This window comes from Geotrypetes seraphini, chromosome 12 (assembly GCF_902459505.1).
Source record: "Geotrypetes seraphini chromosome 12, aGeoSer1.1, whole genome shotgun sequence".
Taxonomy (NCBI): Eukaryota; Metazoa; Chordata; class Amphibia; order Gymnophiona; family Dermophiidae; genus Geotrypetes; species Geotrypetes seraphini.
The window spans coordinates 108241609-108267688 of record NC_047095.1 but is presented as its reverse complement, the minus strand read 5'-3'; the positions used below and the strand labels follow the sequence as shown (position 1 = coordinate 108267688).

General features: G+C 42.3%; 1 protein-coding gene across 1 annotated transcript in view; it reads right to left on the bottom strand.

The window, feature by feature from the left end:
* Positions 1-26080, bottom strand: part of LOC117346272 (G-protein coupled receptor family C group 6 member A-like) — a 74199-nt gene that overhangs the window by 8597 nt on the left and 39522 nt on the right. The window contains exons 5-6 of the mRNA XM_033915673.1: positions 21910-22131; positions 9954-10080 (exon numbers count right to left, since the gene is read on the bottom strand). Of these exons, the coding sequence (XP_033771564.1) occupies positions 9954-10080; positions 21910-22131 (349 nt within the window). The remainder of the gene's footprint in view (positions 1-9953; positions 10081-21909; positions 22132-26080) is intronic.

The window sequence follows — 26080 nt, the reverse complement described above, 5'->3', positions numbered from 1 at the left end:
ACAATGGCATCATAACTTCAGGTCTCCTGCTGACGAAACCTCTGCGGATACACCCCATCATTTGTCTTGCCCTGGAGGAAGCCTTCTGCACTTGATTGGCAACCTTCATGTCCTCACTAATGATCACCCCTAGGTCGCGTTCCGCCGTGGTCCTAACCAAGGTCTCACCATTTAGTACATAAGTTCTACGCGGGTTTCTCTTACCCAGATGCATTATCTTGCATTTTTTAGAATTGAAGCCTAGCTGCCAAGTAGTTGACCATTGTTCCAGCAACAGTAGGTCATGTGTCATATTATCAGGTAATAAGCTTTTGCCTACTATGTTGCAAAGTTTGGCGTCATCGGCGAACAGTGATACCCTTCCTCTAAGTCCTTGCGTCATATCTCTTATGAATAAGTTAAATAGAATAGGGCCCAGGACCGAACCCTGTGGCACTCCACTGATCACGTCCGATGCTTCGGATGGGGTACCGTTCACCACCACCTTCTGAAGTCTACCGCTCAGCCAATCCCCAACCCATGTAGTTAGAGTGTCTCCTAATCCTATCGATTTCAGCTTGTTCAATAATCTTCGATGAGGGACGCTATCAAATGCTTTACTGAAGTCCAAATATACCACGTCCAGTGACTCTCTGGCATCCAGTTGTCTAGTAACCCAGTCAAAAAAGCTAATCAGATTAGATTGGCAGGATCTGCCCTGGGTGAACCCGTGTTGGTGTGGATCACGCAGTTTTTCTTCGTCTAGGATTGTGTCAAGATTCTGTTTGATCAGTGTTTCCATGAGTTTACACACTATAGACGTGAGACTCACTGGTCTGTAGTTTGCTGTCTCTGTCCTGCAGCCCTTTTTGTGGAGTGGGATTACGTTGGCGGTTTTCCAGTCCAAGGGGACCCTTCCTGTGCTTAGGGAAAGATTGAAAAGAACAGATAATGGTTCTGCCAGGACTTCCCTTAACTCCCTGAGCATTCTGGGGTGTAGGTTATCCGGTCCCATGGCTTTGTTTACCTTGAGTCTTGATAGTTCGTCATAGACGCTACTGGGCGTAAATTCAAAATCTTGAAACGGGTCTTTCTGGTTATCTCCCGTCTGCAGGTGTGGACCAGCTCCCGGCGCTTCGCGGGTGAACACTGAACAGAAGTATTTGTTTAGTAGTTCTGCCTTCTCAGAATCTGATTCCGCAAAGTTACCGTCCGATTGCTTCAGGCGTACTATCCCATCTTTGTTTCTTTTCCTGTCACTAATATAGCTGAAGAAAGATTTATCCCCTTTCTTAATTTTCCGTGCTAGCTCTTCCTCCATTCGGAGTTTGGCTTCTCTGACTGCTGTTTTGACAGCTTTAGATCTGTCTAGATAGTCCTCTTTCGCCCCATCTCTGCCTAAATGTTTGTAGGTGATAAATGCGTCTTTTTTCTGTTTAACTAGGTCTGAAATTTCTTTACTGAACCATTGGGGTCTTTTGTTTCTCCTGCGTTTACTTACTGTCTTTATGTATCGGTCTGTTGCTTCGTGTAGGATGGACTTCAGAGATGACCACATATCCTCCACATTGTCAGATATTGCTTGTTTATGTAGCTCCTGATGGACAAAATCTCCCATGCGGTTGAAGTCTGCGCCTCTAAAGTTGAGAACCCTTGTTGCTGTGTTTGTCTTAGGGAAACCTTTCTTGAGGTTGAGCCATACCATATTATGGTCGCTGGAGGCCAGTGTGTCTCCTACTGAGACTTCCGTGATGCTATCTCCATTGGTGAGAACTAGGTCTAGTAACGCCTGGTCCCTGGTGGGCTCCAATACCAATTGCTTGAGACGTGCACCCTTTATGGAGGTTAATATTCTTTTGCTGCTACCCGTAATCGCGGAGAGTGTGTTCCAATCTGCATCTGACATGTTGAAGTCTCCTAGCATTACTGTGTCCCCGCGCAGTGTGATGTTCTCTATGTCCTCGATTAATTCCATGTCTTTGTCCTCCTGTTGCCTGGGAGGTCTATATATCACCCCAAGGTCTAGGCATTTTTCATTCCCTCTGGCCAGGTTCACCCAGAGGGATTCCCCGGTGTATCTAACATCTGTGATTCTGGTGGTTTTGATGCTTTCCTTAGTGTATAGCGCTACTCCTCCTCCCAATTTACCCTCTCGGTCGCAACGAAGTAGGTTGTACCCTGGTATAACCATATCCCACCCATGCGATTCCGTGAACCAGGTTTCGGATATCGCTATCACGTCAAGATCGGCGTTTGTTATCTCAGTCTCTAATGCTAGAATTTTATTGCCCAAGCTGTGTGCATTAACATACATAGCCCTCCATATCTGTGAAGAGATTCCTTTACAAGCTAGTGTGGCTCCTAAATTATCAGTGATATTTCTCCCTGAATTATTGTGGATATCATTGGTACTTACCTTAGACTTGGTAGTGTGAGTGCGACTTGCCTCCTCAGGGTGGTTTCTTACTGCTCTAGGATATAAGTATGTACCCTCCCCCAACTTACCTAGTTTAAAGCCCTATGGAGTAGGCGGGCCAATCGATGTCCAAATACGTTTCTACCTCTTCTGGTTAGGTGGAGTCCGTCTGGTCCTTGTAGTCCCTGGAGCGTCTCGCCGTGGTTTAGGAATCCAAAGTTCATTTCTATGCACCATTCTCGGAGCCATTCGTTAGTCCGTTGAATACGCTCTTCTCTAGCTCTGCCTTTGTTTCTTACTGGAAGAATTGATGAAAAGACCACCTGTGCTCCTATCTGCTTCAACTTCTTTCCCAGCGCTCCAAAATCTCTGGGGATGTTCTCTGTAGCATTCCTAGCAGTGTTGTTTGTGCCTACATGGATGAGAAACATGGGAAAATGATCATTAGGTTTTAGAATTTTGTCTAGGCTAGTGGTAATATCCTGGATCCTGGCTCCAGGGAGACAGCAGACCTCTCTTGACTGCAAATTAGGCCTGCAAATTGGTCCCTCGGTGCCCCTTAGCATGGAGTCACCAATGACTACCACTCTTCGTTCCTTCTGAGGGGGCCGGTCTGCGTGCTCTGAATTTGACGTTGTGAGCTGGGTATCCTCATGAGTCCCTTCTGCTATTTCCTCGGTGGTTCCATCTCTTCTCCATCTCTTCTCTGCTACAAGCCATTGTGGTAGGAATGTATTTCCTTCTATGCAATATCCACACAGGGCAACGGGTATAACAGTTTACTAAAACTTCAGAGGGCGTGGACAGGTAATGAAGGAAGGTACATGTTTTTGAGATGTATCTTAGAGACATTCCTGTTGGTAAATTCAGCTTGGCTGGTTGTGGTTTTATGCTTGAGGAGTGTGTGTTGGGGTGGAGGGAGGGAGTTTAGGATGAGAGAGAACAGACTGCTTTAGACATGTGAGAATTGCTGCAGATCACTTTAAAGATCAACTCAAATATGTTTAAGCAAAGGAATAGCTAAAGAGTTTGAAGGTTATCTGGTAGAAAATGAACATCAAATGGCAGATGAAGTTCAACGTGGAGAAATGCAAAGTAATGCATTTAGGTAGTAAGAATAAGGAACACGAGTATAGAATGTCAGGAGCAACTCTGGGTAAGAGCGAACAAGAAAAGGACCTGGGTGTACTGATAGATAGGACCCTGAAGCCGTCGGCACAATGTGCGGCAGCGGCAAAGAAAGCAAACAGAATGTTGGGCATGATAAAGAAAGGAATCACGAGTAGATCGGAGAAAGTCATAATGCCGCTTTATAGAGCAATGGTCAGACCACACTTGGAGTACTGTGTACAACATTGGTCTCCCAACCTAAAGAAGGATATAAAACTGCTGGAGAGGGTGCAGAGACGAGCAACGAAACTAATAAGAGGTATGGAGAAATTGGAATATGAGGAACGACTCAAGAAACTAGGATTGTTCTCCCTTGAGAAGAGGAGGCTGCGAGGGGACATGATAGAGACGTTCAAAATACTGAAAGACATCGATAAAATAGAGCAGAAAAACAAATTATTTACATTGTCCAATGTGACACGGACAAGAGGACATGGTTTGAAGCTAAGGGGTGACAAGTCCAGGACAAATGTCAGGAAGTTCTGCTTTACGCAGCGAGTGGTGGACGCATGGAATGCTCTTCCACAGGAGGTTATTAAGGAATCCACTGTGCTAGGATTCAAAGGCAAATTAGATGCACATCTCCTTATGAGAGGCATAGAGGGATATGGGTGATTAGAACAATCAGGTGTATACCTGACTGGGGCCTCCGCGTGTGCGGATCGCCGGACTCGATGGACCATGGGTCTGATCCGGAGATGGCAATTCTTATGTTCTTATGTTCTTATTTGCAAATCGCACTCAAGACTTGAACCCCTGATGTATGGAAGATAAAAGCAATGCCTTAAGGCATAGAGCTATAGAGGGAACTTCATTTAGAATTTGGTAACAGAGCCTCTAGAGACTAAGCAGATGACAAATGGCTTCTAGTAAAAACTTTGAGAAGTGAATGAAGTGATTAAAAGTCAGTGCAGCTGTGTTTGGCCAAACCACACCCAAAACATATCCAAACAGATTTGAAAGTTTTCTGGTGGGAAGTCCTAACGGTACCTATGATGTCAGAAGCTACTTAGGCGTGTTTAGTATAAGGAGGTCCATCAGAGCAGTGTTTTCTCTGTTAGGATTCCTATTCTGTGTTATTGCTTATGATGATTTCTGAGACTACTTTTCTTCATCTTTTAACCTTTTCATTCCTATAAATGCCACAACTTTCTCCATTTCACAGTGCCATTAGCAGCTATTGTAATTTGCAATTTTGATGTTTGTTGAACCTTTTTCATCTTTCCAGGAACTCCTTGCTAGCAGCTAAGATAACAAATCTAGGTGAGAATGATATATTGCTAGCTACTTAGGTGTCTTTATTAGATAAAAGCTCAGGCAGAACTGATTTCTTCTTTTGGACTCCCATTCTGTCTTATTGCTTATGGTGATTCTCTATTATCTTAGTAGATAAAGGCAGGTTGTTCACCCTCTCCAAGGTAGAGAGAACAAGAGGGCACTCTCTAAGGGTTAAAAGTAGACAGATTTTGTACAAATGTAAGTAAGTTCTTTTCACCCAGAAAACTGGAACGCTCTTCCGGAGTCTGTCATAGGGGAAAACATCCTCCAGGAATTCAAGACAAAGTTAGACAAGTTCCTGCTGAACCAGAACGTACACAGGTAGGGCTAATCTCAATTAGGGTGCTGGTCTTTGATCAGAGGGCCACTGCATGAGCGGACTGCTGGGCACGATGGACCTCTGGTCTGACCTAGCAGTGGCATTTATTATGTTCTTATGTTCCCCTGATATCTGCAACAGCTCTCTACATTCCACAGGTTCATTTGCAGGTCTGAGATTTAGTGATGATAAAAATGGGTTCCAGGAGTGTTGGCTGAAAAAAAAAACATGCTGTTTGCAACTTTGATGTCAGCAAAATGGATACGTGAGTTACATGAATATGTGCAACCTATGATGTTGGAAAGATGGAAGCAGTGCTTTTCCTCATAAAGCTAAAGGTAAATCTTTTTAGAGTCATAATTGTTAGGCATCCTTATTATAAAAAGGGAACAGTGTTTGTGCTTCTGTTCATTCTAGCTTTTATTCTGAGACTGTGCTATGACTTATTCTCCCAAGATTTCTGCATTTTATTTTTGCCACAGATGTCTTAACATTTTCCCCCCTTTTCTCCTGATTTCAGGTTCCCAGAGTGGCCAATGACTCCCCTTGTGTTTCCCAGAGGCCAGATCAGATCTGTTCAAACAAGATTCAGCACACCAGCTTGCACTTGGCCAAAGCTGAAATACCAAAACAGAAATAATAGGTGAGAATGATGTACTGCAAACTTTCTTTGCCCTTGTGATGAATTATATACACTTTCACAATACTGACATGTTTTACACTTTTTTCCTTCAGAAGGGTGTAGTTATAGAAGATTTTCTAAGAGAACAGTCAATTGGTGAGTTTTAGGCTCTCTTATAAAGGTGCGCTAAATCCACGCATGCGCTAACTACTAATGTGTGCATAGGATAACATGCACACGTTAACATTTACCACGTGCTTACATGGCACAGTTTAGGTGCCATTAGCGTGTGCTAAAGGTTAACTCTTGCATGATATTCTATGGACGCGTTAGTAGTTAGCGCATGCGTGGATTTAGCGCACCTTTATAAAAAGCCTAAAACTCACCAATCAACTCCTAATTTGTCTCAATCCATCTTCCTTTTTCTTCAGCCTGCTCTCTCCTACCAGGAGCAGATCTGGGGCCTTAACAATTTGTACCACAGTAACAACTTGGAACTAGGAGTGACTTACTCTGCATACCTGTCATCCATCTCATCACTTTCATGCTGTTTTCCTAGACTGTGCAATAAAAATCTTAAACCATTTTTACCTTATGCTTATTTACATTGAGTAGCAGCTGGGCATTAGTGTTTCCTTAATAAACACCTCTTCAGCTACTTCATCACACTGACCTTTGTCTTATGTAGTGTTCCATGAGGATGCAAAGAAGAGAAGTGGGGAGGCCCTTAGGGGGTGACAAACAGGATAGCTGGTATGTATCCTGCCTAACAGCCTGCAACCAGCATAATATTTGAGAAAATGAGATTAGATGAGAGCTAGAGAGGATGAACTAGGTGCAATGAGGTACCTTAACTTGGTGGCTTCTTTCAGTCAGGGGAGAGGTTTCCTACCCTGACAGCTTGAGATATGCTTAACTGCAGCTGTTTCGGCATGCTTCAGGGCTCCGTTACAGAGCCACAAGCACGCCAAAGCTACTGCCATAACGACTGCCATACTGCCTAAACGGAACAGAATAATCAAACCAGAATTGCCATAATTTTATAGTTTTTTGTGTAGCATGAAGGTTGGGGTGTGAGTCTTGTCTGGGTTTGACTCCCTCATGTACCTCAGCTGACACAATACTCATTTTAATAAAAATTACAAGCTATAGACCAATCCAATCTAATTTTCATTTCAAACAGCATAATATTAGCAATACTAGAAACAATCTATTCCAAAAGCTGAGTTTGCATTTGATAAAAACAGCAGTATTTAATTCCATGTCACATTTATTGAACCGTACTTGAGATTCTGGCTTTTGGGACAATGAAATCAGTGCTTTAAGCCATTCAGCTACCAGTCTTTTGTTTCAGCTAACTGTGATTTGATAGTTAAGTAGATGATACCTTAGCAGATCACTAACTATGATATGACAGAAGAGTCAGAGAAACTGGATTGGATGGTGGTGTAGCTCAATGAGTAAAAGCACGATGCTGATTTTACAAAGTTTGTAAGTTCAATTCCTGGCCTGTCTTTTACTTGTGGCATTCTACCTTGCAGGTGCACTTTGATGTCACAATGAGGTCAGCATTGTGCAGCTACATTGCTCCATTTGCAATGAACTAGAAGTCACATTCATGTCTGTTCTGTGTTTTATTCTGTTTTTAAGCTTGGTCAATTGAAATTATGGGTTTTCTGTTTGCTTTGAAGAATGAGCTGATTGTAGCAATGTTTAATGAGAAAGTGAGTATTATTTAAAGCAAGGAATCGCTTCTAAAAACATCTCTCAAATAACATCTGTGGGATGCCCTGAGAAACCTGATTGGATGACCTAGACTACCTAAGTAGTATGTATTCTGCTAAAGCCTTTCTATAGCTTAAACCACGTCTATCTAAAGCCTATACAATGCTCAAAGTCATATGCTTTACACTTCTTATAGGAGCTAATTATACCATTGCTATACAAGTTTCTGTATAGCAAAGGAGTGAAGCTTCCACTCTTCTATGCTGATGTTTCCAGTTCAACTCCCAATCAGTACCTTTCATATCTCTCTTATACTTATCCTATTAAACATGGCATACGTTGTTACTTTTTTGTTTTTATACTGTTAAATTATACAATTCTGAAATAATGAAGAGAAAGGATATAACAAGGCAGTGAGATCTACTTTGTTCTGTCTCCTAGCAGAATTAACTGCCATTCACTACCTATAAGGAGCAGTAAATCTAATCAGAATTGCTATTATTGTATGGCTCATTGTCTAGCACGGCAGATTAGAGTGAAGGTTAGCATGTCACATTTTTTCAATATGCACACTGATGTTCCCAGATCAACTCCCACTGAAACTAAAATATTATAAATATCCTTTTAAACAAGGTATACTGTGTTATTATTATCCTTTTAATGATGGTATACTTTGGGTCTATTATGTTAAAGCTTACAGTCCTAAAATAATGATAACAAATACATTTTTATATATAACATCGTAGGAACATCTATCTGGTGTCTTTATGAGGAAAAGTGGATTTTTGAAAATGAGTATCGGATGCCTACCTGACGCCTAAGTAATGCTGATTGGCACTTGCGCTGCGGGGTGTCTAAAGCACACCTAAAACTAGATGTAGTTTACAGAATCGGGGCCTTAGCGTTTAGTGCTGGTTACAGAATTTGGATCAATGTAACTCAGAAATACTGGATTAGGTTAGATTAGATTCTGGACAACCCTAGTGTCAAGTAAAAGCCAATAAATATGAGCACCAAATGCTTTGTCTACCGGACCACTAGGAAAAATATGGGTTTTGAGACACTTCTCCAACTGCAAAACCATAGGAGAAGTGTATGCTACAGTATGCCCATGTGGTGAGATTTACGTGGATTCAACATCAGGATCATGTAAGATTAAAGTACCGTCTAGAGGTAATTTATAGACAAGCTACTAGTGAACTATTCTATCCAAACTTGACATTCTTTTCAGGACTTTTAATGCTGCATACTTCCAGTCTTAAGCAAAATCATGGATACCCTTCATCTACAAGCCAAACAGAACAATATATACAGATTAAAGTCTTTGATCCCTGTCTAATTTTGCATCCATCTCTGAGTTTCACAAAGCTGTAATCGTGAAGGGGCATAATAAAAAACAAATAAACGTCTAAGTCCCATTTTGGCCTGGGCCCTAAACACTGAAAGTAGAAGCAAGGAAAATGTCCATTCTCAAAAAAAAAATGTCCAAAAGGAGTTTTTAAAAAATAATGGCCTGCCTCTATACCCAGACCACCACTACGTCTACACTAACAGCATATAATCAGCCAAAAAAAATTCTAAGTGCCAAACGCCCAATACAAGAGCTTTTAGGCAACGGAGGAGCCAGTCCTTCGCCTAAAAGCTGGATTCTGTAACCGGTGTCTGTCAAAAGGAACACCAGTTACAGAAACCACCCCCCACCCCCATTCCCCAGCAATGATCATGGCAGGAGAGATGGCTCATCTCCCCTGCCGCAATAACAATCCTAAAGTGCCATCAACCATGGCACTTCAGATTGCTATCACGGCAGGAGAGATAGCCAAGCTCTCCTGCCGTGATCCATCCCCCCAAGATCGGGGTAGGAGTGAGCTCAACTACTCCTTCCCCAGTGACCCCTGTGATCAGATCGGACAGGAGGGAGCCAAACCACTCCTGCCCCAGGAACCCTGTGATCAGATTGGTAGGAGGAAGCCTAAACCCTCCTGCCGGCATCCTTCCCAACAATATTAGGCAGGAGGTTACAGTGGCGGTGGGAAAGTTTCCGGGGCCACTGAGCTAATCGCGGTAGCCATGATCAGCTCAGCGGCCCCTTTTTTTGCACTTATACCTGTTTTGACTTGATCTAAGTCAAAACGTATAAGTGCTGACTAGGCAACCTACCTAAACTTTTGGTTATACCTGCTGTATGCCTATGTCTAGGTCGGCCCATCTCCCACCCACCTTCCACTCTTCCTCTCCTCTAAAAATACCTCTTTTTGCTCTATGCGTTTAGAGGTAGGGGAAAGGCCTAAGCTGGTTTTATATACATTAAAACCAGCTTTGGTTATGGGTACTTGGACGATCAGGCTTTTTGATCACCCAAGTACCCATTTAGGCCACTTTTTCGATTTTTTTTTTTATTATGAGCCTCATAGTGAATAACCCAAAGCCAGGATATCACTCACCACTTTGGCTGGAGATTTCTCCCTCTGGACAGGGAATACAGTCATAGCAGCAGACAGGTTCTCCTTCCCTGGTTAATTTCCTGAAGCCAGGGGGGCATCTCTCACTGCACTTGGCCTGTGGAGTTGTCTAAATATTGAAAGATAATTAAAGGTAATTTGTTATACCATTCAGCTATTATTGCTGAAATGCAGGTTTCTAGGGAAGATCTGACTGATCTTCATGTTTGAGGAGGAGTAAAATGAATTCAGAGTTAGATTGTACTCTAGAAGCTCCCACTCAGCTGATGGAGTATGTGGTAACATCAAGGCTCTACTATTAGACTCAGTCAGTGATATCATCAGATAGTAAACCATGACAATTTAAATCATGACTGCCCTACTGCATAGTGGGGTGTGCTAGCTACCTAACCTAATTGTTTGAAAAGGAGCCAACAATGTTGGGAGAGAGAATAACTGCAATAAGATGTGGAAGGACATTTTCATTAGGACGTCTAAGTCAGAGTTGGACATTTTGAGAAAGACATCCAGAAATTCAGTAGTAAAAATGTTAATTCTCAAAACTGCCACATATATATATTTTTAAATTAGTTTTAACCCTTAGTACATCTATCTCTTTTGGCATTCCCAAATATAAAGACCTCCACATGAAAAAAAAAACACATAAAAGCAAGCTGTTCTGATGTGGTACCCCAAGTGTCCTAGCCTGTCAGAACAGCTTGCCATCATATGATTGAAGGAGAATCCCCGATCAACTGTGATGGTTTTGAGGAGTCCTGCCAATTCAGCTGGTTATGGATTCCCCTGCAGGACCATATGAACAGACAGGGAGATCTGATTCCTCTCTCCCTCATACCCACTGATGCCACAGCCCCCACAGAAAGTCCCTGTCCTACATCCCCACACACTCCTGCCATCCCCCCACACACTATAACTTTCAAGAGAAATAATAATAATAATAACTTTATTCTTCTATACCACCACAATCTTGCGACTTCTAGGCGGTTTACAATCAAGAGTGCTGGACATTCAGCGAAATACAATAAGTAGATATTCAGAGGAAATACAGAGATCAGAGACCTCAGGAGGCAATAGTATAGAAATACAATTTGCTGAGCGAAAATGTAATATGTACATTTTAGTAGGTAATGTCCGACAGGACCTGTTGGGGATAAATAGCAACGTAAAGTTACGATAAGATGAAGATAACAGATTATATTTATAACAGTGCTGTAAGTTCAGGTGGAATAGGGAGGAGGGAGGGAGAGGGAGAGGGAGAGCGGGTCAATTGTTTAGGTATTTCTGGAACAGATATGTTTTTAGGCGTTTCCTGAATTCCCCGTATGTAGTGGGCGAAAACAGTTGGTCTAGGTCTTTGCCCCATAGGACTGCTTGGTGAGAGAGAAGGTGTTCGTGGTATTTTTTCATTTTGCAGCCTCTATCTGGAGGGGAAATAAGTTTTGGGTGTGTGTTTCTCTTGAATTTGTTATTAGAAAGTGCGAAAAGATCCATTATGTACTTGGGGGTCAGGCCATATAGTACTTTGAAGCAGAGGCAGGCAAATTTAAACCTTACTCGGGCTTCCGTTGGTAGCCAGTGCAGCTGCCAATAGTAGGGTGTCACATGGTCGAATTTCTTCAGCCCGAAGATAAGTCTAACTGCAGCATTTTGCATTATTTGGAGACATCTCATATTCTTTTGTGAGATTGCTAGATAGGCGATGTTGCAGTAGTCAAGCTGACTCAGTATAAGGGATTGCACTAGGATTCTGAATGTTGACGTATCGAAGTATGATTTAATGGTTCTGAGTTTCCAGAGAGTTAGGAAACCTTTTCTGAATAGGAAATCCACTTGTTCCTTCATTGTTAGGCATTGGTCTAGAATAACACCTAGTATTTTCATGGTGGGCTGAATATTGATGCATAGTGGGGTTTTATTGTCAAGCGGGTGAGGGGAGGCAACGAAGAATTTTGTTTTTTTCTGGGTTGCGCTTGAGCTTGAAATCTGTCATCCATTGTTCCATCTCATTTATGGCATCGGATGCCTTGGGAATGGTTTCCGAGATGGAGTTGGCGAATGGGATGATGATCGTAAAGTCATCTGCATAGCTGAATAGTTAAATTCCTAGTTGGGTTAGTTTCACGCCTAATGAGGACATGTAGATATTGAAAAGCAGTGGGGAAAGCGGTGACCCTTGTGGCACTTCAGATGAGTTGCTCCAGATGTCGGAGTGTTCGTTGTTAAAGCGTACCTGGTAAGAACGGGATGTGAGGAAACCACGAAACCAGTTTAGTACCTCAGCTCTGATACCAATGGCGTCTAAGCATTGCATCATTTTCTCATGGTCTACCAAATCGAATGCAGAGCTTATGTCGAATTGCATGATCAGGGCGTTGAGGCCCTTACTAAATAATAGGCGCAGGTAGTCTAGGATGGCAGCAATTACTATCTCCGTACTGAATAGGGTTCTAAAGCCGGATTGAGTTTCATGCAGGAGAGAGAATTGATTAAGGTAGTCCATTAGTTGGATGTGTACTAGTCCTTCCATGATTTTTACAATGAATGGAATAGATGCTATTGGTCTGTAGTTTGTTATTAGCGCTGAGGATTCTTTTCTATTTTTTGGGATGGGGGTTATTATTATGTGGCCGTTGTTAGTGAGGAAAGTCCCATTTTTTAGGTTGTGGGTTAGGTAGTGTAATAGTGATATTTTGAATTCTGGTGGTGCTGCTTTCATAATCTCCGGAGGGCACGTATCTAGGATGCAGTGAGATTTAGAGTATTTGTTGTAGAGTTTGATGTAGGTATTCCATTCTGGATCTAGAAAGGAACTCCAGATCATGTCTGTAGGTATTTCATTGTCATGTGAGTTAGCTATTTGGTAGTTGCTGGGGATGATTGTTACATCGTTATTGCTTATACAGTTATTTTTTAGGTTTTTAATTTTGGAATCAAAATATAGAGCTAGGTCCTTTGCGGTGGGTAACTTCATGTTGTGCTCAGGTGTGGTGTAGTGGGTGGTGTCAAATAGGTTTGTGACTATGTGACTTTGTGATTCCTTGTGAACCTTTGCATGATAAGTTAATTTTGGTGGAGTAGAACACTTTGCAATTGTCTTTTATCAGTTGTTTGTAGGTTTTTATGTAGGCTCTCCATTTGTTGCGGTCCGTCAGTTCTCCTGTTTTATTCCAAATCCTTTCTAGTCACCCAGCTGTTTGTTTCATTTTTAATAGTTCAGTGTCGAACCATTTGTTGTATTTGTTTGCGTTGCTTTTGCTTTTATGTATGGGGCGATTTTATCTAGGATGGAAGTACTGGTTGTATTCCAATGGTCCCAGAAGTCTTTTCCTTCCTCTGTTACTGTCTGCGGTTTGTATTCTGACCAGTATTCTTCTGGATTAATATAACCTCTTGTTTGATGTTCTTATTTTATCATCTGACGTGTTTTAGATTTGGCTCCACTGAACCTTGACACCCACCCCAAACTTTGACACACCTGAACCCCTAGCACCCTACCCTGATATCCATAAACCTCCAGCACTCCAACCCTGAACCCCCAGCACCCCACCCTGACACTCCCTTTCACTACTAACATAGAACCCAGCATTACATACCTATAGTTTTGGTTCCTCTTTCCCACATGCATCACTTTGAACTTGCTTACAACTGTCATTTTAATGCCCAGTCTTACAGTCTTGCAATTTTTCACAATCTTCTTGTGATGAAACAACTTTGAAGAACTTTGTGTAATCAGCAAATTTAATTATCTTACTAGATATTCCCATCTTTAGATCATTGATAAGTATGTTAAAAAGCTGTGGTCCCACCACTGACTTTATGGGGAACATCACTATTAGAACATAAGAACGTAAAAATAGCTTTACTGGGTCAAATCGCCCAGTAGCTTTACTGGGTCAGATAGCCCAGTAGCCCATCCTCACAGTGGACAATCTATATCACCAGTACCTGAGAAAAACGCTAAGAGTAGCAACATTCCATGCTACTAATCCAGGGCAAGCTTTCCCATGCCTATCTCAATAACAAAATATGGACTTATCCAAACCTTTCTTAAAACAAGCTACACCATACGCTCTTACCACAACCTCTGGCAATGCGTTCCAGAGCTTAACTATTGTTTGAGTGAAAAATTATTTCCTCTGCTTAGTTTTAAAAGTATTTCCCTGTAACTTCATTGAGAGTCCCCTAATCATTGTAATTTTTGATGGAGTGAAAAATCAATCCACTTGTACCCATTCTACTCCACTCGGGATTTTGTAGACTTCAATCATATCTCCCCTCAGCCATCTCTTTTCCCAGCAGTTGAGCCCTAACCATTTTAGTTTTTCTCATACGAGAGGAGTTCCATTCCCTTGGCTGCTCTTTGAACCGTTTCTAGTGCTGCTATATTTTTCTTGAAATAAGGAGACCAGAATTGAATTCAATACTCCAGGTGAGGTCACACCATGGAGCAATACAGAAGCATTATAACTTTCTTAGTTTTGTTAACCATCCCTTTTTTAATAATTCCTAGCATCTTGTTTACTTTTTTTGTGCCATTGGGTGGAAGGATTTTTTGTGCTCATTAGGTGGAAGGTTTCATTTTATTGTCTACAATGACACCTAGATCTTTTTCTTGAGTACTGACCCCCAAGGTGGACCCTAGCATCAGGTAAATTTGATTTGGGTTATTTTTCCCCAATGTGCATCACTTTGCATTTGTCCACACTAAATTTCAACTGCCACTTGGATGTCCATTCTTCCAATTTCCTATGGTTTCCCTGCATTTTTTCACAATCCGCATAAGTTTTAACAACTTTGAACAGTTTAGTGTCATCTGTAAATTTAATCACCTCACTTATTCCAATTTACAAATCATTGATCACTCTCTCCTCAAAAATGGATTTCCTGTCCTATTAACCCTCTTTCTTCCTCCCCTCTTAAAGTCAATCAATTTGTACCTTTGCTTAATCTTTGTAAACCGCATAGAACTTCACGGTATTGCGGTATATAAGCTGTTATTATTATTATTATTATTATTATTTACAAATAAGTCAAATATCACTGTCCCACTACAGATCCCTGTGGCACTCTGGCCCTGATTCTCCAAAAGTGCGTCCCGATTTTAGGCAGCTGTAGGCGTCCTACAGCTGTCTAAACAGCCAATCGGGATGCACGTTTTTTTTAAAAAATGCTCCCCAGGCAGGCCGCCTATATTGAAGGCGAGGCCCACAAGACACCTAGGCCCTGATTCTGTATAGGACGCCCAGGAGAGGCGTCCTATTCAGAATCGGCCTAAACTAAACCCCGATTCTGTAACCGGCGTCCATGTTACAGACTCTGGTTAGAGAATAGGGTTAGATTAGACACGGCCCGCTACACTTATCGCGGCAAGGGATCTCTCTGCCGCTATAAGTATAGCGGGCCGTGGCCCCCTGACCGATCGCTGGCAGGAGGGTGCCCAAACCCTCCTGCCAGAAGATGCCCCCCCCCGACACTACCGACCGCCCTCCCTGACACTACCGACCGCCCCCGACATTACCGATCTCCCCCCCCCGACAATATCGATCGCTGGCAGGAGGGTGCCTAATCCCTCCTGCCCGAACACGCACCCCCCCGGTGCTAACAACCCCCAAACCTCCACTCCACCAAACCTGTTCTTATGGCCAGATGGGTTTTGCACGTCCAGCCGGCAAGCACGCCTCGTTGAAATGAGGCGGGCCCGCCCTTCCTTGCCCATCCCGCTGAAGCCTAAGGCCTGATTGGCCCGGGCTCTAGAAGCCTGGACCAATCAGGCTTTAGGCATAGCGGTTCTGCCCATCCCCACTTAATCTAAGGCCCACTATACTTATAGCGGCAGAGAGATCTCTTGCCGCGATAAGTATAGCGGCCGCGTCTACTTACAATGTAGACCAGCATTTTGCTGGCCTACATTTAAAGCTTCTCCTCTACTAGGGAGACGCGTAGGGCCGCCTAGGTTCGCCTAAGGCCCGCCTAAAGCCCTTAGACGAGCTTAGGCATCTTGCGGATCTCCCTAGGCTCCCAGAGGTGCCTTCAGGCCTGCCTGGGGAGCATTTTTTTAAAAAAACGTGCATCCCGATTGGCTGATTATATAGCTGTAGGATGCCTACAGCTGCCTAAAATCAGGACGGCACTTTGGAGAATCAGGGCCTCTATGTTTACTCTCCTCCATTGAGAAAAATGACTATTTAACCCTACCTTCTGTTTTCTATCTGAAAATCAATTCCTAATCCACAACTGAATTTTGCCTCCTTTCCCATGTCTCTCATAAGGAACTTTGTCATAAGCATTCTGAAAAACTAGATACAGTACATCAACTGGCTCACCTTTATCCACATGTTTATTTCCATCTTCAAAGAAGTCAATCAAATTGGTGAGGCAAAATCTCCCTCGTCTGATTCTGCCCTATTAAATCATGTTTGCCCTTAACTGAAGTCAGGCTTATCGGTCTGTACTTTTCCAGATCTCACCTGGACCCCTTTTAAAAAATTGGCGTAACTTTGGCCACCATCCAATCTTCAGATACTACAGATGATTTTAGCAACAGGTTACAGATCAGTAACAGCAGGTCAGCAATTTCATGTTTGAGTTCTTTTAGGCCCTCTTTTACAAAGACGGGCATTTTAGCGCAGATTTAGCGCACACTAAATCAATGCGTGCACTAACCGCTACCACATCCTTGGATAATATGCACACATTAGCATTTAGCATGTGCTTAACATGCACCAATATCTAATGCATGCTAATAAACTTAGCACACCTTTGTAAAAGAGGGGGTTAGTATCTTGGTATGTATACCATCTGGTACAGGTGATTTATCAGTTTTTAACTTGTTGATTTGGCTTAGCACATCTTCCAGATTCCTCCACATCATCACCCTTGTAAACCATTTCTGGTTCATGTCATATAGTGCAATATATTCTAACTCTCCCAAATTGTTTCTTAGGCTTCTGGCATTTGCATACAGACATTTCAAACAGTGTTTGTCATATCTATTTACAATGTGTTCAGCAGTTGGCATAGATAATTTTCAATCTTTAAAATCAGCCTGCTCTGTAGTTAAGGAAACCTAGTCTACTGTGGCGTGTATTGCAATCTCACTATTGAGAAGCTATATCCTCACTTTTATGATATTTTTCCTGAACCATAATCTTTTGAGCAACTGTCAGTCTTCCTTTAGTTTCTAGTTTAAAAAGATCTATTTATTTAAGTAGAATAGTGACTCCTTCCCCAATATGTCACCCAGTTCCTAGCAAATCTAAACCCCTCCTCCCTCACCTCATCCATGCATTGATACTAAGGAGCTCTGCATGAAACAGGGAGCACTTCTGAAAATGCTACCCTGGAGGTTCTGGATTTTAACCAAGAGCCTAAGGGATTCTTTTACTAAGGCACACTAGTGTGTCTTAGCACACGCTAAAAATTAGCACATGATAATGGACGCGTTAGCATTTAGTGTGCACTAATTTTTAGCACGCGCTACAACACACTAGCATGCCTTACTAAAATGACCCCTAAATTTGGCTTCCTTTATTTCATTGGTACCCACATGTACCAAGATAGCAGGTTCCTCCCCAGAACTGTCTAAAATCATATCTAAGTGACATGTGATGTCCAATGGAACCTTCCACAAATATGGATGAACTCAATCAGAAGTGGATTCACCCATATTTGTGACATGTGAAGTCCATCACCTTCGCACCAGGCAGGTATGAGCAAGTGATCCTGATGTCCACATCTACCCAGATATCTACATGCCTAATTGAATCTTCCACTATAATGGGTATCCTATCCCTTCCCTCTTGGGCAGAAGCTCCGGTAGATACAACCTCAGTGCAAGAGGAAATTGCTAACCTGGTGGGCAGGTCCTAGCCACAGAATTGCCTCCTACTTCACCAGGGTGATGTTCGCCTTTAAGAAGATCTCCCTTCTTCAAGGCAGCACAGAGGCTGCCAGACTGGATGTGAGACTTTTCTACAATATCCCTGTAGGTCTCCAATGAAAAGTGCCCCTACTATTATAATTGCACATTACTGCACAATATGGTGTTTTGATTTGTTATTTATATCTTCTATATCTGTTTATTAGTATGGTAATACCTTTATATATACTTTATTTTCATATTTAATGTACACCTGAACTTAATTTCTATTTATTTATTTATTTTTAGTATTTATATAACACCTTTCAAAGGGTTCCTTTTACTAAGGGGCACTAGACAACTTAGGCCCTCTTTTACAAAGGCGCACTAAGCGTTTTGGCGTAGATTTAACATGCGCTGAATCAACAGGTGTGCTAACCACTAACGCGTCTATAGGATAACATGCATGCGTTAGCATTTAGTGAGTGTTTAGCGCATGCTAAAAAACATAGTGCACCTTAGTTAAAGAGGAGGGTAGTGCTCACTAAATATTAGCATGCCCTAAATGCTAACACATCCATAGAATATAATGGACACATTAGCGTTTAGTGCACGCTAATATTTAACGTGCACTAAATCGGTTAGCGCGCCTTAGTAAAAGAGGGGGGAGAGTTTCTAAGCAGTTTGCAATCTGCTACTCAAGCATTTTCCCTATCTGTCCTGGTGGGCTCAGAATCTATCAAACATAGCAGGGGCATCATTTGATATTTTATCAATTTTTTTGATTATTTAATTATGAATCTTTTGATGTTTTTTATGTTTATAATTATTTATTTACTTGTATGTTTTTAGATTCTTGAAGCAGGCTTTGCAGCCAAAACAGACTTTTATATTGAACATTTTGGTTTCTTTAAATATCCTTTCTGTTATCAGTGGACAGTCAACCCTGCTGTTTGCTTTTGCTTACATTGTAAGTACCATTTGGAACCTGAATTGGTATATGCTTAGGAAAGGCGCTGGTAACCTGTTTGTGAATTTTATGTGGCATGATATTTTTGTGATGTTTTATGATGGTTGATATTGCTTTTAAGTATGTGATTTTGATTATGTTGGTACTTTGTTGTGACCCGCCTTTGGATATAAGTCAATAAACTATAAACTACAAGGTCCTGATTCTCTAAAAGTGCGTCCCGATTTTAGGCAGCTGTAGGCGTCCTACAGCTGTCTAATCAGCCAATCGGGATGCACGTTTTTTAAAAAAAAATGCTCCCCAGGCAGGCCGCCTATATTGAAGGCGAGGCCCGCAAGACACCTAGGCCCTGATTCTGTATAGGATGCCCGGGAGAGGTGTCCTATTCAAAATCGGCCTAAACTAAACCCCGATTCTGTAACCGGCGTCCATGTTACAGACGCGGGTTAGAGAATCGGGTTAGATTAGACACGGCCCGCTACACTTATCGCGGCAAGGGATCTCTCTGCCGCTATAAGTATAGCGGGCCGTGGCCCCCTGACCGATCACTGGCAGGAGGGTGCCCAAACCCTCCTGCCCGAAGACGCACCCCCCTCCCCGACACTACTGACCGCCCCCCCCCGACACTACCGATCGCCCCCCCCCGACAATATCGGTCGCTGGCAGGAGGGTGCCCAATCCCTCCTGCCCGAAGACGCACCCCCCCGACACTACCGACCACCCCCCCCGACATTACCGATCCCCCCCCGACAATATCGGTCGCTGGCAGGAGGGTGCCCAATCCCTCCTGCCCGAAGACGCACCCCCCCCGGCGCTAACAACCCCCACTCCACCAAACCTGTTCTTACAGATGGGTCTTGCACGTCGAGCAAGCAGGCACGCCTCGTCGAAATGAGGCGGGCCCGCCTCTTCCCGGCCCATCCCGTCGAAGCCTAAGGCCTGATTGGCCCAGGCTCTAGAAGCCTGGACCAATCAGGCCTTAGGCATAGTGGGTCCGCCCATCCCTACTAAGTCTAAGGTCTGATTGGCCAATCAGGCCTTAGATTAAGTGGGGATGGGCGGACCCGCTATGTCTAAGGCCTGATTGGTCCAGGCTTCTAGAGCCTGGGCCAATCAGGCCTTAGGCTTCGGCGGGATGGGCCGGGAAGGGGCGGGCCCGCCTCATTTCGACGAGGCGTGCCTGCTTGCTCGACGTGCAAGACCCATCTGTAAGAACAGGTTTGGTGGAGTGGGGGTTGTTAGCGCCGGGGGGGGTGCGTCTTCGGGCAGGAGGGATTGGGCACCCTCCTGCCAGCGACCGATATTGTTGGGGGGGCGGTCGGTAGTGTCGGGGGGGGGCGTCTTCGGGCAGGAGGGATTGGGCACCCTCCTGCCAGCGACCGATATTGTCGGGGGGGATCAGTAATGTCGGGGGGGGGCAGTCGGTAGTGTCAGGGGGGGGCGGTCGGTAGTGTCGGGGAGGGGGGTGCGTCTTCGGGCAGGAGGGTTTGGGCACCCTCCTGCCAGTGATCGGTCAGGGGCCACGGCCCGTTATACTTATAGCGGCAGAGAGATCCCTTGCCGCGATAAGTATAGCAGCCGCGTCTACTTACAATGTAGACCAGCATTTTGCTGGCCTACATTTTTAAGCTTCTCATCTACTAGGGAGATGCGTAGGGCCGCCTAGGTTCAGCCTAAGGCCCGCCTAAGGCCCTTAGACGAGCTTAGGCTTCTTGCGGGTCTCCCTAGGCTCCCGGAGGCGCCTTCAGACATGCCTGGGGAGCTTTTTTTTTAAAAAAAAATGTGCATCCCGATTGGCTGATTAGACAGCTGTAGGACGTCTACAGCTGCCTAAAATCGGGACGCACTTTTAGAGAATCAGGGCCCAAGTGCCTCCACTTAGGTGTCACTGGGAGTCATAAGAGTACAGCACCAAATTCTTAAATTGTTTAATTAATGTTTTATGTTATTATTGGATGAACACTGGCACTGTCAATTACCAAACTGATTAAGCCACTTATAAAAATGTTAGGTACAGATTCCAAACTTAAGCGTCACTAGGCAGCCAAAATTAGGGCACTTAGCAGTACCTAATGTAGGCACTTTTTACAGAAAATGGCCTTTATTTTCCTGTTCATCTACTACACAGTTTAGGTTCTCTTCTACATCCATGTCTGATGATGTAAAAACCATAGGCAACTGAATCTTTGGGAAGGCTGTACCAAAACCAGATCAAAATGGAAGGCTTTGCCTCTCTTTTACTAAGATTTGCTATGCTTTTTAATGCACACTAAATATTAACGGGTGATAAACATGTGCTAAACGCTAACGCATGTGTGTTATCCTAAGGACGTGTTAGTGGTTAGCACACTCGTTGATTTAACATGGGCTAAACGTATGTTAAAATGCTTAGCGCACCTTTCTAAAGGGGGCCTTTATTTCTGATATATGACAGTTGTATAGAATATTGTCCCTTTTTATACATTAATTTTAACATATTTAAATATAAAATCTTAAGTGTTGGAGGTTTGTGTAAATGAGAACAGAGTCCACGAGGATGGGTAAGGAATTGGAACAGAGCTCATGGGGATGGGGTGGAGACAGAGTCAGAGCCTGTGGGGGCAGGTTGGGAATAGGGATGGAGTCTGCTGGGATGGGGGATGGGCACAGAGCCTGCAAGAACAGTGCAGGAACAGGGACAAACTTTGCCCCATGTTGTTCTCTTGTGAAGAAGTCCACTAGTACAAAAAACATCTCTTAACGGTAGCTCATGTTGATGTCTTCACCCCATTTGGGTAAATCAACCTATTGATCGTAGGGAATTTTCATAAACTTTGGTCAATTCAGCTAAGCTTTTACTAAATCAGATTTAAAATTGACCTCTTCCTGTCTAATCCAGTTTCTCCTTGACCACTTCGAATATATATTTCCAGAAATATTCTTCTCAATTTTCCCCACATTTAAACATTCTCACTTTTATCAATTCAAAACTTGTTTTATCAGTTCAAAACTTGTTTTAGCCTAGCATAAAATTGTGATAATCTAATCCCACAGCTATAGCTAACATCTATCATAATGCAACATGGTTCAGTGCCTTCCGTAGTTTATCTCTAATATTTCATAAATTTCACCTGGTTAAATTTGCTTTCCCACATAATCATCTTCTCATTTATGGTGAAATTCTGCCTTTGTAAAGGATTATAACTTCCCACAATTCTATGTTGGATTATCCCATTGGGTAGGAAGACCATGTTTATAATATTGTAGGGAACATTTAGGTCTCCATTCTCATTAAAAAATACCTCATCTTCCAGATTGTTCTTAAAGTGAATCTTTTTCAGATAATGGTGAAGCTGAAAAAATATAACAGTTAAAATTTCAATAGAGACTTTGAAGTTTAAAAATATATAAACTCAACCAAGAACTGTGTTGCTTAGGAGACCTTACTGATAGCTACAATACAGCCAGCATATCTCTAGGTCCTACTGTTATACATAAGGCCTTTCACTGCATCAAAGGTGGTGATAAGCAAACATGATAAAATGGAATTCCATGGAATGGGTTATATTATTGTTATTACTCAACATTTATAATAAATATTATTATTACTCTTAAAATATAACTCCCTTTTACATACCTCCTGTTTTACTAAGGTGCACTAACTGATTAGCGTGCGCTAATTGAATTAGCACACACTAAACGCTAATGTGTCCATAGACTGCCCTGTGAACTTCTAAAAGCTAAGTTACTCAGCATTTCATATTCTGCTCTTTTCACTGGTTTTCAGCATTATATCTGCTTAATTTCTCTTCTCCTCCCTGTTTCTTACTAAAAAAAATATAAAAAAGCACAAAAAATCCTTCTCTTTCCTCTGTTAAATCTTATTTCCTCTTCCTGCAGTTTTGTTTAAAATACTGTGTTTTAGGTGGTATAGAGCCTATATTTCTGGTGCCTGTGGCTCAGGGTGACTAAAGTAGGGAAAATCCTGTTATAAATTCTGTGTTTTAGGGTAGCACTGATAGAACCTGCAGTTTTGTTTAAAATACTGTGTTTTAGGTGGTATAGAGCCTATATTTCTGGTGTCTGTGGCTCAGGGGGACTAAAGTAGGGAAAATCCTGTTATAAATCCTGTGTTTTAGGGTAGCACTGATAGAACCTGCAGTTTTGTTTAAAATACTGTGTTTTAGGTGGTATAGAGCCTATATTTCTGACTCACTAGTTTTTAGCCATTGTGTCTGATTAGGTGGAGAAGGGAGGGGCTCTGTTTTACTTCTAAGGTTAATTGCATTATCTTTGGGACATTGCTGAAACAAGGCTGCCCTGTGAACTTCTAAAAGCTAAGTTACTCAGCATTTCATATTCTGCTCTTTTCACTGGTTTTCAGCATTATATCTGCTTAATTTCTCTTCTCCTCCCTGTTTCTTACTAAAAAAAATATAAAAAAGCACAAAAAATCCTTCTCTTTCCTCTGTTAAATCTTATTTCCTCTTCCTGCAGTTTTGTTTAAAATACTGTGTTTTAGGTGGTATAGAGCCTATATTTCTGGTGCCTGTGGCTCAGGGTGACTAAAGTAGGGAAAATCTGTTATAAATCCTGTGTTTTAGGGTAGCACTGATAGAACCTGCAGTTTTGTTTAAAATACTGTGTTTTAGGTGGTATAGAGCCTATATTTCTGGTGCCTGTGGCTCAGGGTGTCTAAAGTAGGGAAAATCCTGTTATAAATCCTGTGTTTTAGGGTAGCACTGATAGAACCTGCAGTTTTGTTTAAAATACTGTGTTTTAGGTGGTATAGAGACTATATTTCTGACTCACTAGTTTTTAGCCATTGTGTCTGATTAGGTGGAGAAGGGAGGGGCTCTGTTTTACTTCTAAGGTTAATTGCATTATCTTTGGGACATTGCTGAAACAAGGCTGCCCTGTGAACTTCTAAAAGCTAAGTTACTCAGCATTTCATATTCTGCTCTTTTCACTGGTTTTTAGCATTATATCTGCTTAATTCCTCTTCTCCTCCCTGTTTCTTACTAAAAAAAAAAATATAAAAAAGCACAAAAAAATCCTTCTCTTTCCTCTGTTAAATCTTATTTCCTCTTCCTGCAGTTTTGTTTAAAATACTGTGTTTTAGGTGGTATAGAGCCTATATTTCTGGTGCCTGTGGCTCAGGGTGACTAAAGTAGGGAAAATCCTGTTATAAATCCTGTGTTTTAGGGTAGCACTGATAGAACCTGCAGTTTTGTTTAAAATACTGTGTTTTAGGTGGTATAGAGCCTATATTTCTGACTCACTAGTTTTTAGCCATTGTGTCTGATTAGGTGGAGAAGGGAGGGGCTCTGTTTTACTTCTAAGGTTAATTGCATTATCTTTGGGACATTGCTGAAACAAGGCTGCCCTGTGAACTTCTAAAAGCTAAGTTACTCAGCATTTCATATTCTGCTCTTTTCACTGGTTTTCAGCATTATATCTGCTTAATTCCTCTTCTCCTCCCTGTTTCTTACTAAAAAAAAAAATATAAAAAAGCACAAAAAAATCCTTCTCTTTCCTCTGTTAAATCTTATTTCCTCTTCCTGCAGTTTTGTTTAAAATACTGTGTTTTAGGTGGTATAGAGCCTATATTTCTGGTGCCTGTGGCTCAGGGTGACTAAAGTAGGGAAAATCCTGTTATAAATCCTGTGTTTTAGGGTAGCACTGATAGAACCTGCAGTTTTGTTTAAAATACTGTGTTTTAGGTGGTATAGAGCCTATATTTCTGCCTTACTAGTAGTCTTACTTATAGTCCCACCAACCCCAGGGACCACTATTCATATATAGAGACCCATATAATCAGGACTTCACAACCAATCAAGATGACCTTTATTCTATGCAATCACTGTGGTGCTTTAATTCCAAGACATACTATTTGGAGGCTTAAGGCTTGCCCCATCTGTCTTCAACTTGCCAGTATTAAGGAGGAGCTCTGCAAACTTAAACAGGAATTGAATACAATTAAAGCAGCTTCCATCACTCCACAAAATCATACCAACTTACCACCTCTACCTCAAAGAATAAAAGAGCCCAGGAATAAATGGGTCACAGTAGGCTCAGGAAGACTGCGACATATAACACAGAAACATCCACCTTCACTAATATTACCTCTACAGAATTCCTTCGCTCCACTAGTGCACTGCGATACTCAGGAAAACAGAAGGGAGGTGGGACTTGAACCAATGAAGGAAACTCAAGAGAACAAGAGCACCCTAAGTACAAATAAAAAAGCCAAAAACAGAAAACTATTACTGTTGGGGGATTCCATCATCTGAGGCATTAACCTTGTAACACAGGGCGAGGAGTCCAAAATAGTGAAATGTCTTCCAGGATCCTCAGCTACCAGGAGTTCCAGGCAAATACTGACTATAATTAAGGAAGAAACTAAGGATTTTAACACTGATGTTGTTATCCATCTGGGAACAAATGACCTGGCCAACAACTCCACACTTGCAGCACCGAAAGGTTTTCGGGAGCTTGGTGAGGGCGTGAAACCTTTTGTAAAGACTTTAGCTTTTTCTGAAATACTGCCTGCATATGGAAAAGGAGAGCAAAGAATGAAAAACACAGAGGACTTTAATAGATGGCTCAGAGCCTGGTGTCATCAAGAAGGCTTCAGGTACATAGGAGGATGGGGAAATACATGGAAGGACAAGAAGCTATATTGCACTGATGGGCTACATATTACTACAGCAGGAAAAAGAAACCTTGCAGAGAAATTTAGACAATATTTTTCTAGGCATTTAAACTAGAAGGTGGGGGTGGTGTATATATGAAGGACAATTATAGAGACCACCCCCGGCAAAAGAAAAGATGTGATAAGCAATATCAGCAACTCATTTCTTAGTATTGCAACGGAAAGTGAAACGACACAAAAATCCATACGAAAAAGGAGATTATCGCTGAAAAATAGCTGGAAAGCGATGACCACAAATGCTCGCAGTCTAAGCAACAAAGTTCATGATCTGCAAGCCCTGATATTAGAGGCAGATCTAGATATTGTTGCTATCACAGAGACATGGTTCAGTGAAGCACATGGATGGGATGCAAACATACCAGGATATAATCTTTTTAGGAAGGACAGAGATGGTCATAAAGGTGGAGGAGTAGCTCTCTATGTAAAGATCAATATCCAAGCGACCGAAATGCAAGGGACCTGGGGAGAGGAAGAAGCGATATGGATTGCTCTAAAAAGAGAAGATGGAACTTCTATCTACGTGGGTGTAGTCTACAGACCTCTGACTCAATCGCAGCAAATTGATAAGGATCTGATTGTGGATATCC